At 34.4% G+C, this 23852-nt stretch overlaps 1 protein-coding gene across 3 annotated transcripts; it reads left to right on the top strand.

Moving 5' to 3' along the window:
* LOC130817746 (protein ALWAYS EARLY 2-like) lies at positions 1-23258 on the top strand. Of its 3 annotated transcripts, XM_057683605.1 has the most exons (19): positions 1-160; positions 788-886; positions 2648-2746; positions 3160-3222; positions 8325-8402; positions 8956-9118; positions 9260-9432; positions 9518-9860; positions 10624-10701; positions 11793-11920; positions 12002-12058; positions 13157-13459; positions 13563-13741; positions 13832-14111; positions 15949-16149; positions 19965-20126; positions 21111-21290; positions 21720-22001; positions 22825-23258. In XM_057683605.1, exons 2-19 carry the CDS (start codon positions 794-796, stop codon positions 22987-22989), a joined length of 3027 nt encoding a protein of 1008 aa, XP_057539588.1. In that variant the 5' UTR covers positions 1-160; positions 788-793; the 3' UTR covers positions 22990-23258. The 3 variants fall into 3 exon arrangements, with proteins under 3 accessions (XP_057539588.1, XP_057539589.1, XP_057539591.1); XM_057683606.1 differs by lacking the exons at positions 1-160; positions 788-886; positions 2648-2746; positions 3160-3222 and adding an exon at positions 3911-5917; XM_057683608.1 differs by lacking the exons at positions 1-160; positions 788-886; positions 2648-2746; positions 3160-3222 and adding an exon at positions 5940-6770.
* Positions 23259-23852: the final 594 nt, after the last annotated feature.

The following is a 23852-nucleotide window of genomic DNA, read 5'->3' as shown; positions in this document are numbered from 1 at the left end:
CTCTTTCTCTCTCTATATTTTGATTTATTCTTCGTCGTCTTCTCCTCTCTCTAATTCTTATTCACTTTCTCTTTCTAACACTTCGCCGTTTTCTCTCTCCTCTTCCTTTAAATTTTTCGCCCAAATTCCTTCCAATTTTTCCTTCGTCTCCAGAAATTAGGTAATGATAATCTCTTCAGCAATTCATTTTTACTTCTCTTCACTGATCTCTTCTCATTCCTTAGGGTTTGACAATCATATAGTTCTTTTTTCTGAAAATTTTTGAAACATGTTTTGTTTATTTATTTTATTTTGCTGTTTTTTTTTTCTTTTTTGGAAATTTCGAGTTGTTTTCCGTCAAAATTGTTTTGATTTTCTTTTTTCGCATTTTCTCACCATTTTTTAAACTTTATTCATCAGTTATGTTTTTTTGAAGATTTTTGTAATTTTTTCTTTCACAATCTTACTGAAGTTTGGATCTTGATGATTTGAAATTTGGGGTTTTAATTTTTTTCTTTGTAGAATGTATATTTGTTACTTGTTGATTTTTTTTAATTATTTTGCTTTGGGTGAATTTTGAGTTTCGGAATTACCATAAACCTTGGTAATTATAAGTTTTGGGTCATTCAATTAATGCTTTCCCCCAAAAAAATTAATTTTAAATTCAGTATTTTTTTTTTTTTTTTTGCAATCTTGCTGAAAATTGGATCTTGATGATTTGAAATTTGGGGTTTTGAATTTTTCTTGGTAAATCTTGTGTCATATGATTAATATTGTTGGGTAGTTTTTGATTTTTTTGTTTGAGCAGGAAGAAATGGCGCCGTCAAAAAAGTCAAAAAGTGTAAATGGAGGATTTGCTTCTGCTAGTGATTCATCTCCAAGCAAAGATGATTACTCAAAGCAGAAGGTATGTTTCGGTTTTTGTTAATTTGTTTAGTTTGTATGATTTTATTTCATATTGTATATTTTGACCGTGAATGGCTTTTAGCAAGTGTCAACCTTTTCCTTTGGTTGTTTTCTTATTATGGTTAGCAGATCTTTTTCTGTCTCTTGTGCTGTGAATTGAGAATTATATAATACTTCTAATTATGAATATTTGGTCCTTTTGGAGTATTTTTGGATAATTTTGTTTTGTAGCTAGTTGTGACAATGATGCAGATTAAACTTTATTTACATTAGGTTTTAAGGTCTTCTAGCATGAATGTATGGTGGTACTTCATTTAAATTTCAATTGTTTAGTAGCAAGTTTTGCGGTTTGATTAAGACTTTATGATAAAGCACCCTCGTAAGATTTTAAAACTACAATATTTAGACTATATTAACTATTTTGTGCCAATCATGAAAAACAAATAGATATTTGGGGTTCGAGTAGCACTATTATGATCAAGTTAGTGGTGACTAATGGGCAGTTCAATATCATAAAAAGTGTGCACTTACAACATATGTCTTCTCTTCTTCAGAAATTCTCTTATGTTCATCGCCTTTAATTCTCTTCTAGGTTTTTTTCTCTGTTTTTGGGTGGTTCTAATTATTTAACTGAGGTTTAGGTGCCTCACAAATTAAAGCTAGGAATTGGCGTCGTTCCATTGTTGGAAGATTAGTCTTGGTGACTGCACTATTATTTGTTAGGATTTTACATGTTCTTTCAAATTTTGATGTTCTTATGTCATTACTCAGCTATATTTCAGCCATTTGTAATAGGTTATTGTGGGCTAGGTTTTAAATCTCACAGTTGAAGTTTGAATTGGATTAAAGAACGTGAGGAGAGAGAAGAATTACGAAGTAGGGGGAGGGTGGATAGGGTTTTTAAGGACATATTTTTTTTTTTGTAAATTTTCAACTTTGAAAGAAATTGAACCGACGTACGCCAAATTGACACCCTGCAACCAACCCAATCTATTGATCGCATCAGTTTAAGGCTAGGTTTTGTTGAATCGGGCTAGAACTAGCCTATGGCTACATCTAAAATTTTTCATCTATTTTTGGAGGAGCTAAGTTAAAATTTTAATCTATTCTTAAATAAGATTCGACAATTTTTTCGATGAAATATTCAAATTATTTGAAATTGCAAGAGGATGGGCTCCAACTTGCCCCTTAATTTTGTCACTAATCATTGACTTGATATGAGACTCTTGCTACAAAAGTGCACACGAAGTTGTGAGTGTTTTGGCTATTACCATTGAAGGGGCCATTTACTTCACTACCACTTTTTAGTTTGGTTATTTGCAAAATTGCAACTTGGAAATGCGAATTGCTAGCATAGGGATTTAACAACACTGAATTTCTAGTCGGAAAACTCAATTTTACTAAGTTGTCATATTAAAGTGTGTTTGGATGACATGTTCAATCTTGAGTGCTAATATTTCAATCAGTTTGTGTTTTGAGTGTTTTCCTATTATTGGATGCTTTCTAGTTTCGATCTCTTACTTTCGACCATCTTATATGTGCGTATCATTTTTTGAATTGTTTTTGATATGACCATTGTTGTCTTCATATTGGTAAACATATAGTGATAGTTTACACACATCTTGCTTTGGGATTAAGTAAAGATTTTCTAATTTATGTTTCTTGCCAAAGTTGTTGTTAATGGATTTGCCAATGTTGATTGGTATTATTTTTGACCAAGAAATATTTATATTTTTTTGACTTTGTAATTTCTTTTGATTAGAAACGTAAGTTATCTAACTTGCTCGGACCTCAATGGAGTGAACATGAGATTGAACGCTTTTATGAAGCTTATAGGAAACATGGCCAAGATTGGAAAAAGGTATGGTTGTTTGCAAATGCTTCTTGAACATTTAGATTATTATTGTGGTTCTCAAGATTGCATTCATATATTGTAGTGGATATGTGTTTCTGCCTCCTCATTGGTTTCTTTTATTGATCCCATTAATATTATTATTTCAAAAAAAAAGGTAGAGCTATGGATCTAAGGGTTCACAACAAAAGAATTGGTTTTGTTATATCTAATTTGCTAATAAGAATGGACTGTGTTTCATGGATAAGATTCAATTTAAACTTTTATTGGTTATATGTTTCCCCCTTCTTAGAGTTGTGCTATTGAATGATTTGTAACCCTCAACCCATTTTGTCTTTATAGAAAGGTTGTAGAAAGTTTAGTTAACGTTCCTTTGCTACTCTAGCCCGCTTTTCTAACTTCTTCCTTTTGCTCTTCTTCAGGTTGCTGTTAGTGTGCGCTCTAGATCCATTGAAATGGTTGAAGCTCTTTATAGTATGAGTCGGGTAAGTATGACTCACAAGTGTTGATAGTGAACTAGTATTAGTGAGGAATGAGGAACAAGTTTGTGGGGTATATTATGCCTATCTATGCTATTTTCTCTTAAATTATATGGGTAATAAAGTACTCATGCTGGACTTATTTCTTCACTTAGACAAAGAAAATTTCTATTTGGAAGTGAGAGACACTAAGATACCACAAAAGTGGGAGTAATATTTAATTGGGTTGGTAAAGATTGTTAAAGTGGGAACTTATGGTTGGCTGAAGTGAGGGTATGGTAGGAAATAAAGAGGGAGATCATATTTTCAAAGTAGGAAAATTAATAAACTTGCCTTAAATGAAAGTACATTTATTTAAACTAGATAGGAGCACAAATTTACACCTACACTATCCAAAAATAACATAATGAAAAAATACAATGCCATTGTTGATTGGTGCGATATGTTATGCGAATCACTCATTTTTTGATAAACTGTCTTTTACTTATTTGAATATTAACATCTTAGTAGATGAGAGAAAGATAAAAAATTTATTATGCATATAGTCACTTTTGAATAGGAAACACATTGTCCTCTTCTTATTTTTCCTTCTTTTTTGTGATTTTTTGGGGTTTTATTAGGATTCTTTGGTGATGAATTGGGACAAAGGGTCTAAGGGCATTATCGTCATTTTACTATTAGTTAGTCTTTCGATTTTGCTAGTATGATAGTAGTTATTTTTTAGTATTTGTTGTTGGGCTTAGGCTATATATAGAGCCAGCCTTGTAATGTTTAGGTAGTTTTTGGAATATTGGAATAAGAGGAAATGAGGAATAAACTAGGAGTCTAGGCAAACCCGAATTGCTCCACAAGTAATCTGATTTTGGTTACGGGTCTTAGGCTGATCTATTACAATGATACAGTGATATCAGAGCGTACGATTCCAGTGACCGGAAACTCGCCGGTGATGGTAAAAGTCAAAAAAACACTCAAGAAGATGATCTTGGTGTTTTTTTTGAGGGTTTTGAGGCTGAAATTCCTCCTTTAGACATGCTTCAAAGGGCTATCGGAAATGGTTTCATCCACTCATACAAACCCACATCCACCAATGAAATATACGAGAAGTTGGGATAAGGCACTAGTGAGATTTGTGATGAACATTTTGATTCGGAACATGAATGTAGTCACAACGGATATTCAGTCCTCATCCTACATCAAGAAATAAAGGATGAATTAATGGCATTTGTATACCATAAGAAAAAAAGAAGATGACCAAGAAAAGAGTGTAAAGGTTGATGATATGGGAAGGAAATTAAGAGAGCTGGATATATGTGAGGGTCAACGAACAGATCACAAATCGAAGAACCAAGATGAGGATCCAAGATCAATGGAGGAGCTAAAGGGAAGCTTGAGCAGAATTGGTAGATTTACCTTATGGAAAAATAAACAAAAGGTCAGAAATAGAAAGAAAGGCAAAAGGTATTCGTGAAAAAGGATAATAAAGATGAAAGGGGAAGCAAAAAAAGAAAAAGATAGTAAAAGAAGGAAATGCATAAAGGAGATGAAATAAAAGCATAAAGAAAATAAAAAAATAGTAGAAAAAGACAGAAGGAAATGAAATTGAAAAGAGAAAGAAGACTTTTAATGTTCATAAAGCTAAGACAGGTGGGTAGCGGGTCTGATGGTGGACTGGGATAAAGGATGGCCTACGAGTTGGCCGGACAAACTGAAAGATCATGCAAGACGGCGACTGTGACACTAGTTGATGCTGTGGTATGGTACAAAAAAATGATGAGCTAGGGAAAGGAAAAATTGGAAAAAAAGAATCGAATAAAAAGGGAAGAAAAAGGGGCAGCTCTTGGGGGGTACTTAAGGATGCTTGAAAATTCCGGTAGATGGTCGAATAAAGGGCCGACAGGGGAGATATTTGTAGAGGCCAAAGAGAGCAAAGGAGAGAGAAAATCGCGCAAGAAAAGGAAGGAGAAGAATTCGACCATTATAAGGGGTGACTACCGGAGCAGGAAGTGGACAAAGAGGAAAAGGGGGATTGTCGATGTGGGTGGATATGGCTGGGAAAGAACCATTGTTTTTTTTAGGGCCGTATAGTCTTAAGGTCACCGGAAAATTTTGTGGGTTCACCAGGAACCGGTGGCGGCTGGCCAGCGTGAGAGAGAAGGTGGGGAGAAAGGATGACATTTTTGGGTTGGTGGGGTTGAAGGAGAAGGCTGCCAGGAATGTAATCATAGGGTTTTCATGGGTTTCGAAGGTATAGTAATGCAGCTGGAAAGGAAACAGTAGCTTTTGCTTTTGAAATGGGATGACATCAGCAGGGGTCCAAAAGCATTTCTGACATGTAATTTGAGGGTGGACCAAGTTATTCTAAGCCTAAGCACTTTTGAGGTTTTTAGCCTTTTCCAAATTATTTCCACTCTATTTTCTAGTTTTAACTCCTTTATTTCTCAAGTCCACACACCAATTTTTGTGAATTGTTTCCCGACTAAATTTTCTTATAACCTACCCAAGTCAACTAATTCTAGGAAATTTTTTCTCAACCATTTATCCTCATTCTCGTTGCTAACAGTGGAAGGCCAAGCTAATTATTATCTGCCTTGAGGGCAAGGTGGAGCTTCAGGCGATCGATAATGTGATGAATTGGGTCAAAGGGTCCAAGGGCATTATCGACATTCAACTATTAGTTAGTCTTTCGGTTTTGCTAGTTACGGTAGTTGTTATTTTTAGTATTTGTTGTACGGCTTAGGCTATATATAGAGTTAGCCTCGTAGTGTTTAGATAGTTTTTGGAATATTGGAATAAGAGGAAATGAGGAATAAACTAGGAGTCTGGGCAAATTCGAATTGCTCCACTATTAATTTGATTTTGGTTACGGGTCTTGGGCTGATCTGTTACATCTTTCTCATCTTTTCTAGTGATTTGGGGTACTTCACACCCAATAGTTTAGTGCCTTCATTTGACGTCCGAAGCCTTGGCTTTAAAGACCCCTTAGCGCCTTGGAATGCCTCGAGTCTTCTAAGACCAAGGAAAAAAATTGTCTAGACTTTAGTCATGTAAAGATGGCCATGTGCCAATTTAGCTTAGCAACTGTGTTACTTGAACTAGGGGTGTTCATAACCGGGTACCCGGTAATTCGAGTACCTCGAAAAGCTGGGTACCTGGTTAGTTGGGTACTTGTTTTCCCGGCCCATGTCTCGGGCCGATTTATCCGGGTACTTGGCTATCGTGTATCTGGATTATCGGATCGGGCCACTCGAGCCAATTTAAAATTATTTGTTGATACCACAATTGAAAATGAAAATTGCTGATGCTCCATTAAAAGAATTCAATGACTTCTGTACAATACTAGTTGATCTTACACGGTATTGCAATAACTGATTTGAGACGTAATTTGTATTGTATGTGCTCGGTTCATTATTTTCTCATGTTATTTTCTTATTGATTTGAGTAATGTTTGAGTTTTGTCCTTGTTTTGCAGTCTGTTTACCATTTAACAAAAAGTGTTAGGGTGTTTTGGCTTAATGGAAGTGAAAATGAGTGTGGGAGAAATGAGACTTGAAGAGGTAGTATATTTTTAATTATAAATTCAACTAGATAGATTTTTTAATTGGTCATCGGGTACCCACGAATAATTAATATGTGGCCCATGACTCATCCCGGGGAAAATTTTTTTATAAGAAAGTGACCGCCATTTTGGCATCGGGTCAGCGGGTCGGGTATTTTTGAACAGCCCTAGCTTGAACTCTACAATTTAAGTATCCGTGTAAGATCTTTGACACTTGAACAACGGTAGGAGTAGGACACTCAGGCACTTTTACTCGGTTCAAAATCTTGGGTTTTGTTTTCTTAAAATAGCCATTTGGACACCTATTTAGGTTCGACATGGCTATAGTCAGAGTAATATGTTTTAGCAAAAGTAATTACAAATTGTGATGAATGATATGACATTTCATTTTCTTTATGTCTTGACAAAGGAATTGACGCACCTTATATTGTTCTTTGCTTACATGAATGCGTTGCTCTTGGCCTTTTGCTTGACACTATTAATCACTCATGTAAATAATCCCCTTTTTGTAGAATGTTGGGGTTCTACCCTATACCGTAGCTTGTAGGTTGGTTTGTAGCTTGTACCAATTCAAAGAATTAACAAAAAAACCATGCTAGCATCGAGTAGGTGAATATCATGAATGCCTTGGTACTCTGAGCATCTAAATTCTAAAGGCTTGTACATATTTGTATAGGAAAGTGCTTGCTCTTTCTTGTCTCTTCTTTACTTCAACTCATTGAGCTACATATTTGTCTTGTTACAAACTTTATTGAAAAGTTCATATGACAATTTAAATTTCACAAGTGAACTCTTAGAGTTCATTTGGTATAACTTTAATTTTTTGTTTTTTGGTTTTTTAATTTTCAAAGTCATGTGATATGTCTAATAATGAATAAAAAAATTAGTCAAATTTATTGAGGACATAATGATTTTGAAAAATCACAATCGACAAACTAAAAGTGAAAACCACTTTTCTGGTTTCCTATATTTGGTTTTTAATTTTTGAAAAAACTGAATATTGGAAATAAAAACGATAACAAACGAGCCCTTGGCTTTTCATAGTAAATTACTCAAAGATCAAAGGTGAGATTTAGATTTAAACCCTTACTTTGCTTAAAGCTTTACTATATGGACTTGAATACACGTCTCCACCAATCACCATTGTCCATATCTTTTAGGATCTAATTGACATTTTCTTTAGCTTTCATCATACGACCAAGCCCATGGGCTGTGTCTTGATTATCAATCCCTCATATTTAATGTGAAATGAAAATTTCAAGTAGTATAGTGGGTCGACTTACTTGATAAATGTTCATTGGTGTGCAATTGGATTTGTGCGTTTGTGGGATTATTATCATGTAACGATACTCCCCCTTTTTAGGTAAACTACTTAAACATTGGTGAAATGGAATTGCCTACAAATAGTTAATTAAGCTGGAAATAGATATTAAATGGGATACTTGCTTAGTTGTTATTCTTGGCTCTTGCTTTGATTTTGATATTTCCGTCATTTGTGCTTTCTTTGATATTGATGGATTGAATCTGAAATATGTATTTTCTTGTTTTCTAGGCATACTTGTCTTTACCAGAGGGGACAGCTTCTGTGCATGGATTCAAAGCAATGATGATCGATCACTATAATGCCCTGGTAAGATTTTTTGATTCTTGATAAATGATTTTTGATGGCTCTTTATATATCTTTTTTCTGTGTTTTATAACCATCTTCTATATTGAGGTACTTGAGGTATTGATTGATTATCAAGAAAGTCTTGTTCTTTGTTAAGGAGAGTTAAGTGATGAGCTATCTTGAGAGGGGAGGTGTTTATATCTTATAAAAAAATCGGTGTAAGACATTAGAAGCCGAATTTTGTAATATACATTATGCATAGAGATGTTTGTTTCTCTCATTCCCGGTGTGATCAAACAAGTGCTCAACACCTTTATGTGTTTGTTTTAGATATATATTATCAAAACACATTCCATTACCCCAATGTTGCTTGGTGGCTTCTGCCGTGAAAAATCTCAGCCTTGTATAAATTTTTTTTTCTAAATTTATCCTTGATTGCAAAGATCATCAGCAATTTCGCATGAATATTATTGTCTCTTTGTATTGCATTTTATACGACTTTTTGTAATTGTGAGATGCTTCATGTTTAATTTCTTTTCTTGCAGTTTCTCATATATTGATTTTATGTTGGCAGGAAGGAAGTGATAGTGAAAAGGACACCAAGGAGCCTGAAGTTATAGCTCGTAAATTTAAGAAAATTCCTAAAACAAAAGTTTTGGTCGACTCTTCCAGAGATGATGCCAAGCGTAAGCCTGCTGGTTCAAGTCATGGATGCCTATCCTTATTAAAAAAACAAGGTGATGCTATATGCTCTCTTGCAAATTACATATTAGAAATGAAATCGCACCTTGAGAGGTTCGATTGGGTTTTATTGGTTTTGGTTGCCCTGCTATCCGAATAACACTAAACATCTTTGTTGGTCTTTCTCAAATGTTCAGATATCTTTCCGCATATTCCTGTGAAAAAAAGGACACCTCGTATTCTTGTTTCATTATTTTCAAATAAAAAGTTTGAAGTAGCAGGAACGAATGCAATTGAAGATCGCTCACAAACAGCTAACAAAAAAATAGGGCATATGAGAACCTTACAGGTCTCAGATAAGGAAGAGTTGGTAAGTTCAGGTTAGAGGTTTCTAAAGATACCTTTCAGTTCTTGGGATATTATAGTGATGTTTGAAATTTATGTTTGCATTCTAGATTTCACCATTTCTAGCAGCGAAGGGAAAAAATGGTGTATATGCAGCACCGGAAGAATCTAAAGAAGATAGGTTGGGTCGCAATGTAGCAAAAATAGGAAATCTGGCTAGGGATTCAGTGCATCCAGGTACATCCGCATTAGCAGCTGAGTATAAGAATGGGCAGAAAAGAAAGAAAGAGGAAGTTCAGCAGTCTGAAGCTTTGTTTTTTGATAATATTCAGAAAAAATATGATCATTCAGACAGAGGAACAAAAAGAAACAACTATGATGGTAAACATGCCAAAGTTTGCGAATCGAATTCTGAGGGGCCCAGGAAGAAAAGCAAAAAACTGATAATGGAAGGTATGCACTCTTTCTTATTTTAGGTTTGATATAACGATCCAAATTACGTCCCTGAGCAAACCAGATTGCGAATGACCCGCGATTCGGATTGAACGATCGGGTTCGCGGTCCGCCGGCAAAACCTTCTATTTTTGCTATATTGGTTGTGAATAGTTGTAGTTGTACAATTGTGTTAGATATTCAAATGTCTAATCAACTTTCCTGAAGAACTATGAATTATTATGTCCATCAAAAATTGACATGTAGTTTTTAATTTTCTTTGATTCAAAAAATCTATGAAGTTGCTTAGTGTTAATATTTGTGCATGGGGCGCAAGTGCAACCTGGCGTTCAAACAATGCCTTGTTGCTGCAAAGTAATAGATTATTTGAATATCAGTTCAACTTACTATGAGTTCTTACATGCCCAATTTGAACTAGTTGCTTATTGTTATGAGGCGGAGCCGTCAGGAAAAATTGCAGCGAGTCCTACCTGCATTATTTCATTGTTTGGAATCTTGGTCAACTGTTCAAGTCTTAAATAATTGCTTGCTTCTCATGCTGTTGTGGTCTTGTAATAGCCTTTTTCTTTGTTTGAAACATAATTTTTATGGAATATTTGACTCTGCTAAATAAGATTGACGTGGAACATTCGTCATCTTAACCCTATTTCTCTATTATGTGCAAACTGGTTTTATAGGTTTTGTTGCGGTTTTGTCCTTATAGGTTAGCTTTTAGTTTTGTTGTGATTCTCTTTTGCCTTATTTTGCTCCTGTTGATTGACAGATGAACTAGCAGCATGTGATGCACTGCAAACCTTGGCTGAAATATCTGCAATGATGCCCTATATTGCTAAAGAACCTGGTAGAACTTTCTTCTTTTGATTAATGTATCTTAATGTTATGATAGTGTACTCTGTTTGGCATGAAAAGCATAAATATTTTGTAGGCTGCTCCTTTTTATGTTAATCTTCCATCCTTCTTATCTTGGTTTTTCTTACCAATTTATGTAAAATGGATTTGCTGGATTTTTAAGGAGTAAAGCATCTACACCGATTGTCTTTACTTTGTTTACTGGTCATTCTCTTCTTCCCCTTCTCCTCTTGCTCTTTCTTTTGTCTCATTGATAAATTAGGATTTTTGGTGTCCTTTTTTACCCTTGGTTTTTTTTCATTCCCAAGCCATACATGTAATTTTATGATGGGTGACAAATCTTCTTATATGGAATGTTTTACCTAATTATTTTACCGAAATACGCTTCTGTTTATCTTTTTTCATTTTCCACTATATCCCGAATTGGTTTCTTCTAAATATATTACATATTTACTTGCCTAGTGTGACCTGTGCCTCAGTCATCTGTCATACACTTGTGGCTATGTTTGTGTCATTTTTTCAAAAGTTTCCTGTCTGTTATAATCCTTGTGAGCTGTAGCATTATGCATTTTAAAAAAATTTCTGCATAGAATAATTTTCTAAAAACTAGTTAGTTACATTGATGATAATGGGTCGTGGTGTTTAGTATTTATTTAAATCTTCCTGAACTGAATGTTGTCATGGTACAGATGCATACAAAATCTTGACTTTCTATTTTTCTTTTACTTAGTTTTTAATATATACAGCCGCCAAAATTAGTTGGAGAGGTGTTAAGAATGCGTAATTTTGAACACAAGTTACTAAATTTTTACAGAATTACTTGGTTTTTTTTTATTGTAATAGAAGTTTTACTGTCAAATCATGTCATTGCATTTCTGGTTAATTTTTAATGCTTAAAAATGGTGCTCTGCTGCAATCATGTTTGCATTTTTTAGACTGCTTGGTGATTCTAAACAATTAGAACTTGTATTTTAGGCATTTTATTGCATAAAGTGAGCATGGGTGTTTTCTGTTTGATACGCTTGTTGACTTTGTACTTGGAATCTACCACTAAGAAGATTTTACATTTAACTACCTCTGCAGTTAAGGATGCTGGAGAATCCATGATTGGACGGGACACAACTGTTAATCTGGTGGCTCGTAGCAATGTTACATTAAGTAATGAGAAAGTGAAAGGGGAGTCAAATGAGAAACATAACCAAGCTTCAAATGTAATGAATGGATTTTACAGTTGCAATTTTCTTCGAAATTTCATAGGTTTTATCATCCTAATTAACTTGGATGACTTGCAGGTGAATCAGAAGGCTGAAAGTCTGATTAATTGTTCAAGAAAGTCATCCAAAAATGAGGTAAATTAATAGTTATTAAAGGTCCAAATCAACTTGAGCAGTGTTGTCCTTGCAGTGACTTTTTGGCACTTTGTTGAACGAATTCTTTGGTTCTACTGTTTTGTTAGAGCAATATATGAACCAGGTGGTAGTTTTCTCATGTAGGTGGTTTAATCTAATTTGTCTTTGGTCGGTGTTTCTTGTATTAAGTTTTTCATCTAAGATCAGGGATGTCTCTCCTAAGTCCTAAGTTTTGCCCATATTAGTTTTATGTTGATTTGCTTGTTTATGTTGATTCTATTTTTGGCCCACTTGCTTATTAGTATTAAATGGTGGGTATAGTAATGAATATTTAACGTAATTTAGCTAGAAGCACTACTTGACAAGGTTTATGATCAAGCTTGTCCTACTTTTATCATTTTTTTTCTTCACAGAATCCATTCTCATCCACTATCACTTGAAAAGGTGGTATTAGGTGGTAATGGAAAATTATGAAGAAAATCGCATGCTTGAGGGTAAGAAGTACTACATTACCATGGGAATGATGTAACACATTTTTCGAAAATTTAAAGCTCATTCTCACTACCACCATTTTAACCAATAATCAAAAACCCCGTTTGTGTAATAATGTAATGGTTGTGTTACCATTGTTGCTCTTATGGTGCTAGAAGTGTTCTTGGGGGTTGTCAGTAGTTTTAGTTGCTCTTATGGATTAGAATTGAATCATGAATAGCCCAAGTTTCTTGATTGGTTAGGAGTTAGGACATAGAACCAGGCTTTTTTTTTTTGCAGGCTTCAGGTTTTTCTGTGTCAATAATTTTGCATAATCGGCTTATTATGTTGCTTTATTATTTCGTTATATTTGTGTGTTTGGAGAGAAAGTGGATTCTCTTTTTAATGTATATTTTTTATTGAGTTTTTACTTTTAGTATTTTTTCAACTTCATTTCTCATGGTTCTCTATGATTTTCGTGCCTGGATCTTTCTGTGTTGGTATGTAGCTTGGAATTTTGCACTGACATGCTTTTATTAATTTGCTTCGGAGGATGAAACTTGTGAGATTTCTTGTCTAACCTATTCTTAGATTTCATTTACCAAAGTAACTGCTTACTGTTTATAGACTGCGGCGAATGAGGAGGTGAAGTCTGCAGATAGTAGTGGGAAAGTATCTGGTATCTCCATCAAATGTAAATCATCACATAGGTCTCCGCACTTGTCTTTAAGCAATGACTCACATTCAGGAGACATAGAAGCTGCTGTATCCAGCACACAAATGGATACCGCTGGCCACATTATTATTCCCACAAAGAAAAGTAGGCGCAAGAGAGACCGAACATCACATTTCAAGGACACATATAATGCTCCAAATGGTTGTTCGGGTGCAGGTTTACCTGTACTGCAAAATAAATTGGAGGATGTTGAGGTCAGTGTACTCATACTGTACAATAATGAACTTGAGATTATTGTCTCTTTGATTATGAACTCTATGGTCATCTATGTTCACGTTGAAGAACTTAAATTTGTAGGGAATGCTTTTGCATTGTCTGTCCTGGCCTGAAGCACGCAGATGGTGTGTGTATGAATGGTTTTACAGTGCCATTGACTACCCTTGGTTTGCTAAAAGAGATTTTATGGAGTACCTAAATCATGCTGGATTGGGACATATTCCAAGACTCACTCGTGCTGAATTGGGTATTATTAGAGGGTATGTAGTTTTCTGCGTCTCTATTTCATAATTCTGAAAACGTGATTCATCAAGTATTGTAAAGTTTGATAGGAATATATTTGATTGCAGTTCACTTGGCAAACCTCGAAGATTTTCTAAATGTTTTCTACAGCAACAGAGGGAGCGCCTTAATTATTATCGTGAATCTGTCAGGGATCATTATGTCAATTTTCGAGCTGGTCTTGGAGAAGTTCCGACAGACTTACTATATCCTTTACGTGTTGGACAACAAGTAGTTGCTATTCATCCAAAAACAAGAGATTGCCATAATGGCAAAGTTCTATCAGTTCAACGTGATAAATGCTTGGTCCAGTTTCATTGTCCTGACCTTGGGGTTGAAGTAGTTCTGGTAATATCTGTCTTTCTTTCTCTCATTCTGATGTCTTGTGTTCGTAGCTCTAAAGTTTATGTTAATTATGAGTTTTCCTTCTGATTCTTATCTCGGGAAAGCTCTGATTTGAATTGTATTTTATCTGTATTATTCAATTGATTATGAAATTTTGCTTAAAGAAGAGTTAATTAAGAAGAATAAGGTTCTGCGAGAGGGAAAAGGTTAACAAAGTTAATAAGAGCGTCTAAGACAAACAAAATACAGAAAGAAAGTAGATTAATTAGAGAAAAAGAAGGAAAGAAGAATAAAAACTTCAGCCAACTTCTAGAGCAGGGATACTGGGGTAACTCGTATAGTTGAATTAAAGTTGTACTAACTACACTATTCCAGCATAATCCTTTTATGATTAGTTTTTGTTACTTCTATAAATGGAGAAGAATCCACGTGGATGACCATTTGAACTCATATATTGGTTCATGAAGCCGACCACACTCTTTTGGGATTAAGACTCTGACATTGTTGTTGTATGCATATGAAATTAGCTTTAAAAAAGAATAAGAATAAGAAGGGTACTTGAACGATGAGATATATCATCAAAAATGGGGATGATAAATGGTTTGCTGATTTTTATTTCATTTAAAGATTGTCTCACATGGGTATATGACCAAGTATCAAATTGGATCTTTTATTGAAAATTCCATGTTTTTTTATTCCTAGGTAGACTGAAGAAATCTTCTACAAGCAAGAGAGAGGAGGGAGAATTAATATATAGGAGGTGAGAATCAAACCCCTATCACAAAGGTAGAAGAATAAGCCTTCAACCACTAGGTCAACCATAATTTTTGAAAATTCAATGTTTTAGTCCTTAGTGAAATGTCAGGTTTTTGTACACATGTTGACTTGTTGAGGATTTGACATGGGCACTTACAAGTGAAGCTAATAGTCATCAAGTAACACATATCTAAACTCCAAACAAATGTTACTATTTCTTTATAGGTTATTCAATTAAATATTCAAATTTTCGTGATATTCATAATTTATGTAAAAATTTACATTCCATAGTTTTTTTGATAAAATTATATCAATGAGAAAAACTGTCAAAAGTACAAATTAGGGTTGAGAAGTCCCGATTGCGAACACTATAATTTACAATGCAATTTCCCAATTACTCCTACAAAGGTCATTTATAGTAGCGTGCTCCAATTGCTTTTGCCCATAGTGGCGCTAGGAATTTAGCTTTCTCAAGAAAACGGTCAATAAATATTCGTCTATATCTCTCCAACAAACTAAACAAATGAATTGCATAGCAACAGCATCTCCACTACCATTTGAGCTCCTACTTATTTCCAAAGCCCCGATGATTAAAGAATAGAAAATTGCCAATTTTCCTTGGAGCTACCCAATGATCTCCTCTTATCATATAAAGTCTGCCCCATAGTTCTCTTGTGAAGCCACAATCTATAATGAGATGGTCATTATCCTCAACATCTAGGCATCTATCAAGCACATGACACATCGATGCGGTCTCAACGTTTGTTAGCTCTTCAGATTTGAAGATTCTCCATAGTATTGAGTTTTCCTAAAACAACAACCACACAAAAGCTCTTATCTTGCATGGAACTTCATCTTCCAAATTAAATTAGCCACAAAATAATGATTAAAAGAGGAAGAATGTGATACAAACCTTATACATGAAATGAGGATTTATCATCTCCTCATACCTTATGTGTTTATCATCTCCCCATGATGAACACTCTATATGTGAAAAGAGGACCATGATACATGAAATGAAAGATTTATCATCTCCTCATACCTTATCTGAAGTAGCAAAGTTATTTTTTATTTACTGTGGCAGGATATTGATTGTATGCCTTTGAATCTATTGGAGAATATGCCAGAAGCTATGAGAAGGGAGAGGATGCAATTTGATCACAGGCACATACAAGTTTCTAAAGTCAATGGATCCATTGTTTCAGCGCCAATGGAACATATGATGAATGTTGATCCCCATTTGTCTATTCCTCCTAGAAGTCTCTCAACAGCAAATGATATAAAGGTAATTTACTGAATCATCTGAGCTTTCAAGAAAAACAAGCATTGTACTGTTGTGATCACTTCATTACAAGGATATGCAGGGTTTAAAGAAAGTTAATTTCCTTTATGTCAGACAGATAATATTTTAGTCTTAGGCTTTCAGCAAATTATTCTGCCTTGTCAAGGTACATGAGGTGTTTACAAGAGGACATGCGCATTGTGCTAAAACATGTTGAAAAGCACCTAAGCTGTATTTTAAGGCATACATTCCATGCTTATGTGTGTTTCAATATGCATCCTTTTTTTCGTAATACATGCATGTTACTTGGAAAACCAACATTTGTACCTTGGTGGAACAGTGCTTTGCAGTGCACAAAATAACTACTGTAGGTTGTTATGGATATTAATGTCAATCAGACTTTGATAGGTAGCTGAAAACCTGAGTTTGAGCTGTCCAGTTCAGGACTACAGGGTCACTTGGCTTGTAACTTGACTCGAGCATGTACTTAAAATTGAATTTAGTAAGTGAATCAAATGGCATGCAGTCATGTACATTTTGTGGTTTCCAGATTTTACTTGCAACTTTGCTGCTGTTAGTGCAAATGAATGATGCAAATGGGGTAGGGGATAGTACAGTTTTGCTAGATATGTTTGGAAAATAGTAGAGAAGATGATGAAGGGGGTTCAATTTAATAAATTGATATAATTATTTTGTAAACAAATTTCAACTTTGCTGCTTGAGAAACCATTTAGTGATGTGTTTTACATTTCACCCTAATTTTGTTTTAGATTAGTATATTTTGCAAATTTTCATGATCTCTCAATAAAAAAAGTAGTATGCACGATGTATTGGTATTGGTTCTTGGTAGCAATTTAGCAAACATGAATGCACTGATATGAAGCCAATCAAAAATTTAAAACCTCTCTTACCTTCACATATTAAGATATTATGATAAGATTTGGCGTTGTACATTCTCAAATCTCACGTTCAATAGAGAAGATATATTCCAAACTCGTAGCATGTTGCAATGTGCACTTGACATGGCACGAGACTAGCTTTTGTTGTACAACTCTCTTGCTATATATTCTTATATTGTTTGATGTGTTATATTGGGTGGTTTCAATCTTTGATTTGGGGGAAGAAATTTATCGAAGGTGTCAGTGAAGGTAGGGTTTGAAGTGAGGGTATGATGAGGTTGGTGGTGGTTGTTGAATCCTTGGTTTTTTTCGTTGTAGTTTTTAATTTTTTTAGCGCTATTAAGTTCAATAGTAAGTTTGGTTCAATCATTAGTTTTAAAAGGCACGAGGGGCCCTAAGGCGTTAAGGAGTAAGGATTCCCTGAGCTTAGCTCTAGGAGCCAAGCAAAGGCTAAGCTTTGAGTGTGAGGCGCCCTAAAATCCAAAAATAAAACAAAAAAACATTTTAATGAAAGGGAAGAGAAAATATCTTGGTGGTTGCCCGCATCAAATGGGCTCCTTCTAAGAATAAGTCCAAAAGGTGCTTTGTAAAGTGCTCAGCTCGCCCAACTCTATCAAGGTGCCCATCACATCGCTGCTTATAAATATTTATAGGTACTTATTTTACTCCTTTACCTTTATTTTCATATGTTCACTTCTCTACTAGTGAGTTAAACTAAACTCAATAAAGTAACTAGTGAATACAAACACAGAGCAAGTGATGCATGCAGAGACGCGGTCAAGCAAAGGAAGTATAAGCAAGTGTAACTTTAGACACACAGAATAGCTTATCTCAAAGAAAATTTATATAACCTTAATTAATGGTTGACGATGTTTTTATTTGGGATTATGTTGAAAAATTGGGTGAGGGATGTTATGAGGTGTAAAGAAAGTGAGTTTCAAGTAGAAATGAACAACAGTAACATCAATAGAAGAAACAATAAGCAAAGAACAGTAGATAGATAGAACAACAAACCTAAGGGCACACATAGTAGCATTGCTGACTTCAAGCTACTACTTTAAAATTAGGGACATCTTTGCATTCACAGATAAAAAACATGAAGATTCCAGGTTGAACTATAGGATGAACTTTTGATTAGCTGCCAATTTGAGCTTTCAATAGGTAGATTTGTACTTGGGAGGGATAGCCCTTGAGGCTGTTGCCTATTAGAAGGTGTTGCTGAGGTTGCATTGCTCTACTGGCTACTCAACAGGTACAGTGACAATTGCAGCTAATTTCACAAAATGCTTCAATACATTCTGCTTGCAGATTTAAAACATTGACACCTTTATTTCCTTGCATACCTACACCAATATAGCTCTGGAATGGTTTGAATAGTGCTAAGAACTTTTCTAAACTGCAATTCCAACATTTCTTCCTTGTGTAGCATCTTCTGGTTCTCATTTAATGCTGAGCTGGACATAGATAGAATGATACTGCCTTCAACTTGAACTGATTATGCCTGTATAGAATTATGTTGACCAGAGTGAGAATTGAATCTTTGAGCTAAATGACCTGCTCCTACCCCAGCCATGGTGGTGTTGAAAACCCCTGTAGGTGGCTTTTATTTTCACTTTAGGTAATTTTGTAATTAGATCCCCTTTACCTTTCGAGTTTGGTTATCGTGTTATTATCATTTGATTAGGCTATTAGATTGGCATTCGGGTGAGCACCTAATTGCCACATCGGTATGTCATTGTGCCTTGTGTGTTTCAATAATCACAAGTTATTACTTTAGAACATATTATTTTGTCTCTTCTCTTTGCTAAAATGTCTATTTTGTTGCCAAATTGTCTCAGCTTACTCTATTTACTTAGGACTGTGTATTCGTAGACTACCTTCTAATGTTGTTTTGGAATAAGCTCACTTTACTTGTATTTAATGGTGATAAAATCTAGATTTGTATTGTTTTGGAATGAGCTCACTACACTCTTATTTAATGGTAATAAAATCCAGATTTGTATTAAGATGATAAAGTGTTAATATACTTCCCATTTTTAATGAAAAGTGTTTCTGTTAATAATCATGGATTTATCAGGTCCTACAGAATGATACCCTACACTGGTGTTACGTGGTTTGTAGTTTTTTTAGAATTTAAAAGCATGCCCCTTTTGCGAAGATGAACTCGAATTTGACTTTGAAGTGTTTTTTCCCTGGGAATTGGGATTTTAAGGGAAAAGTTATGACTGTGCTAAAATATGTATGTGGACTGAGTATACTTTTGTATGATTAGACTTGAACTTGAGCCATGCATGTTATCTCTTAGTATGGCATGTGCAAAGGAGATTAAATGGAAATATATCTAGATGAGATATTATAACAAAAAGTGGATGGAAACAAATGAAAAACAGCTATACAAGTAAATCTGTATAGTTGTGGTGATTGTTATGTGTTCATTTGAAATGCGTTGTTCTGTGTAGTTGTTTTTATATAGACACCAGAGCTATGCCACGTCAGCTATACAACAACTTAACAAAACAGAAATAGCAAACAAACAACTAACCAAACAGAAAATATTTAACTAAATATTTTCTCATTCTCCCAGACTACCCTTCTGTCTCCAACACTATTTCTGCCTCCTTTTCTGTCTTATCTCTTTTCCCTCTCCTATGCCTCTGATATGTCTTGATTTAAGTGTTCGTGTGCCTTCTTTCTCTGTCTCAGAACCGGGCATGACAAAATCTGTATAGTTGTGGCCACACATACTTTGCCATGGGCATGAGCCTTCTGAGGCATTAGGGTGATTGTGGTAGTTAATTTTGATGGGAGCCAATATCATAAGAATGTGAGATGATGTAGGTTGGAGGGTAATTGACACTCCCTACAGCCTAAAGGTGGCTATAATTGACTGTCTTGATTGGAAATTTTGTGTCTTTTCAGGTTAAGCCATCGTGTTCAAATTCACTTACTAAGGTAGCAGCCAATGGAAGTATAAAGACACAATCAGCAACCCAAAATCAATCTTGCAGTTTTGTTAAAATACACTCACAAGAGGGTTATATGAAAAATGTTCCAGAATTTAAAGAAAGTTTAGATACAAAGGTACATTTTGTTCTGAATATCTATTTTAATTTTAATGGTTATACAATAAGGTGGCTTGACATTAGTTGTTTATGCTTTTAGTTATGTTATTGTCTATTTTTAATTTAAATGCTAGATTCAATCATTTATTGTGAAATGATGAAATTCAAAACCAATTTTGTGTTTCGGGTGATTCTAAATTCTAAAACAACTGCCAATCACTTGCAATATAGAAAATCACTTGATTCATTACGCAAGCGAGTTTTTTGTAGCGATCAACAATAAAATTAATTGTTTAAGATAAGTTTTAAGAAAAGATCAAGCTCTCCATTCCTGTGAAATGTCATACTAAAGTACTTAAATCTCTTGTGGTGAGAGTTCCTTCATATCCAACTTACACTTCTGCTATAATCATCCGTAAAAAAATGACATTTCATATACTCTGTCTTCGTGATTTTTATTTCTGCATTGACATCTCTAATTTAGTATTGCCTTCATTTTGAATTTTATCGATTCAACAAACAACATGCACATAAAACTTCCTTGATTCTTGCTATGTTTTCTAGGACCATCGCACATAGGAAATAGCACTCTGAAGATTCTTGATGTAGACAAATAAAAGTTTAACATCTTTAATTGTGTATTGGTTAAATAATTTAATAGTTTAATGCTCTTGATGTACTTGTGCTATGAATTTTAACAAGATCTGAAATGGCTTATTTGTTCCTGCTGTAAAGAATTAAGAAGATATCCTCACTTACAAGAAGTGTCAAAATTCCATAGAACTAAAACAAAAAAGAGTGTGCAGTAATTTAATTAGTGAACATTTATTACACCTGATTTCTACCTTAGATACTAAGGAAATAATGTTAGTGATTTTTGGAAATTTTGATTGCGCTGTTTTAGTTATTTGCACATCTTTTGAGCTTTCTTTGGAGTAATGTAACTCCTGCATTTGAAAATTCTTGCTTTATTGGACATGAGTAATTTTGTTCTGTTTTACAGGTCCATGATCGGCTTAATGCTTGTTCAGAAAACCTGCCTTTGAATTCAGTTGGTTTGAATGGCAAAATGCATTCTTCACATAATTCTTCTCTCTTCTGTCTAGAAATTGCATCTAATGTGGCTGATATCGTAGAAGATTCTAGAAAAAAAGCTCTAAAAATGGTAGATACTGCTATTAAGGTATGAAAAGGACCTGAAATTGCTGTTTCTTCGATGTGCTACTTTATTCCTTATTGCTAATTTTCGAGGTCAAGTTATGATCTTAAAATCAATTATGAAGTTGCTTACTTGATCGTTTCTGAGATCTGAATAAATTAATTCTGTTACTTGTTTTTTCTTTTTCTTTTGCCAATCGTTGTTACTTGTTGAACAATGAAGGAGACTAGTATCTGGCTTATTTAACTTGCATATTGATTTTTATGTGAAATCCTTGTCTAGTAAGTAAATACTATATGAGGTTTGAGAAGGATTGTGAGAGATCTTTTGTTGTCAGATCTGCTGCAGTATCTCATTTTTCTTTTCTTGTAGTTAATATTCCTTGAGGCATTTTGACTGGAATACTATTATTTGAACTGCATCTAGCAATAAACTGAATTACTACTGTTGCAGGAGATAACCAGTAAGAAAGAAGTCGATGATAAGTTTGGAAGGGATAATGAGGCTTTGGATCGCAATGGAAAAGCAGAATGTGCAAGTAATTGCGGAATATCTATAACAATGTCTTCAAACGAAGTTCAGGGAAGTTTGCCTCACAAGAACCCAATAATTTCTTGTAGTTCAGATCCTCAACTGGCATGTGATATGATTAGTTCGCAGTCAGCTGGTGATTCTGATCTTGAAATTCCTTCTGACCTTATAACATCTTGCATTGCTACTTTGCTTATGATACAGGTATTACTTTAACAATCATGAAACTGATGTTTTGGTTTAGCTCTTTAATCTTCAATGATTGCCATCACGCCTTATGCTCAAAATGGATCGTCTTTGACCTTCATCAACTTTTTGGTAGTTATTAGCAGAGTTATACCTCACAATGTGCATGATTCGAGTAAACTGTATTTGAGTTTTGCTTGTACTTTTTACTGCTCCAGTCAAGCTCTTTTTGTGCTAGTGCTACTGTTTTCTGGCTCTTTTCACTACTTCGTTGGAATTTTGGTTGACTTGATTGTGTTATCTGCATGTTAGTAATTGTTATCGGCTGCGAGGATTAGTTCTAGAAGACTTGCCTTTGAATGATCATAAACGCTGTTGATTGTGCAGTTTTGTTTGTTCATGGTCTTGAGGATCTTTTGGTTTCATTAGTTGTTTTTCTTGTAAAAATTAAATATGTGGACCAAGTCGGGGATGTTAGAGCTTCCTTAATTGGTTTTACTTCCCTCTTTAGACCTCAGGCTAAAAAGTTTTCAAAAATGTAGTTGGCTTTTGGAGTTGATCACAACTGTTTATTTGTACAAGCGTTTGATTTAACTTGTATAAAATCTCAAATGCTGGTTCTTCTTAATAAAAAAAACATTTAAATGCAAATATTACAAACGAAATTCAATGTTGTACATAAATTCTTTCTATCTTAAATTAAGATTCAGTTTTAAATTTCCTGATGATCACTGTTTGGTGGATTTCTGTGGTGCTGAAATACCAAAACTTGATGCTGCAAGTTTAATGCCTATGATGCATGCTTTTTTGGGTATGTTTCTAACTTTTTAACTATCTGCAGACTTGCACTGAGAGACAACATCCACCTGCAGAAGTTGCACAGATATTAGATAATGCGGCGACGAGCTTACATCCTTGCTGCCCTCAGAACCTGTCAATTTACAGGGATATACAAATGTGCATGGGAATAATTAAGACTCAGATTTTAGCTCTGGTACCAACATAATTCTATTTAAATTTTTCAGAGGGGCCTGTACATAGAATAGGATGTTGTCCCCATATAAAAAATAAAAAAGGTTTGTCATGTATTTTTGTAGCTTGCTAAGTCCTAACCAATAGGCAATAATTATAGCTTAGATATTGATAAACTCTACCACTATTATCATAGTATGAGGGAAATGTGGTCAGACCATCTGTTGTAATGTAAAAATATTTATGGCTTTGTTCCTTCACTGAAATAATTCAGTAATACATGCTTCTGTGGTTAAGAGGTAATTTTTCACTGGCTACAGATTCTTTGATGTCATGCTTAAGGTTTTTCATGTAGGCTCTATTTTATGAAGTATTATGTTAAGCAAAAAAAAAAAAAGTTCTCAAGAGACAAGGCCTAATGAGTTGAGATTAGTTTATATAAAGGCTAATAAGTTTTGATATTTTGAATAAGCTTGAATAAGTTTAGATAAGAGTGAAATTTTTTTAAGGAGAAAAAGGGCTAATAAGTTTTAAAAAGAAGTTTGTATAAGGTTTCTCTTATCGTGTCTAATTTAGTGGTAACATTTGCATTACCTGTTTTGGCGATTTCTTATAAACCATCATCTATCACATGTAGTATATTTCGCTTATAAAAGTTATAATTCAAAGTTGGAGAGGAGAAAGACGACAAACAATACCCTTACCATGGAAATAAACCTACAAATAAAGACAAAACATCAAGAACATGGCATAGAAAAGACAAATAAAAAGGCAGAAATGCAAGACAAGTAAAAAGCTAATACAAAACCAAAGAAATATGAAAAACAAAATAAGGCCCAATGAATAGTCATGCTAAGTTTACTATTGATTTCTTATAATCTACATAGAGCAAATTTT

The sequence above is a fragment of the Amaranthus tricolor genome, chromosome 7 (assembly GCF_026212465.1).
Source record: "Amaranthus tricolor cultivar Red isolate AtriRed21 chromosome 7, ASM2621246v1, whole genome shotgun sequence".
NCBI lineage: Eukaryota > Viridiplantae > Streptophyta > Magnoliopsida > Caryophyllales > Amaranthaceae > Amaranthus > Amaranthus tricolor.
This window is presented reverse-complemented; position numbering and strand designations above follow the sequence as displayed.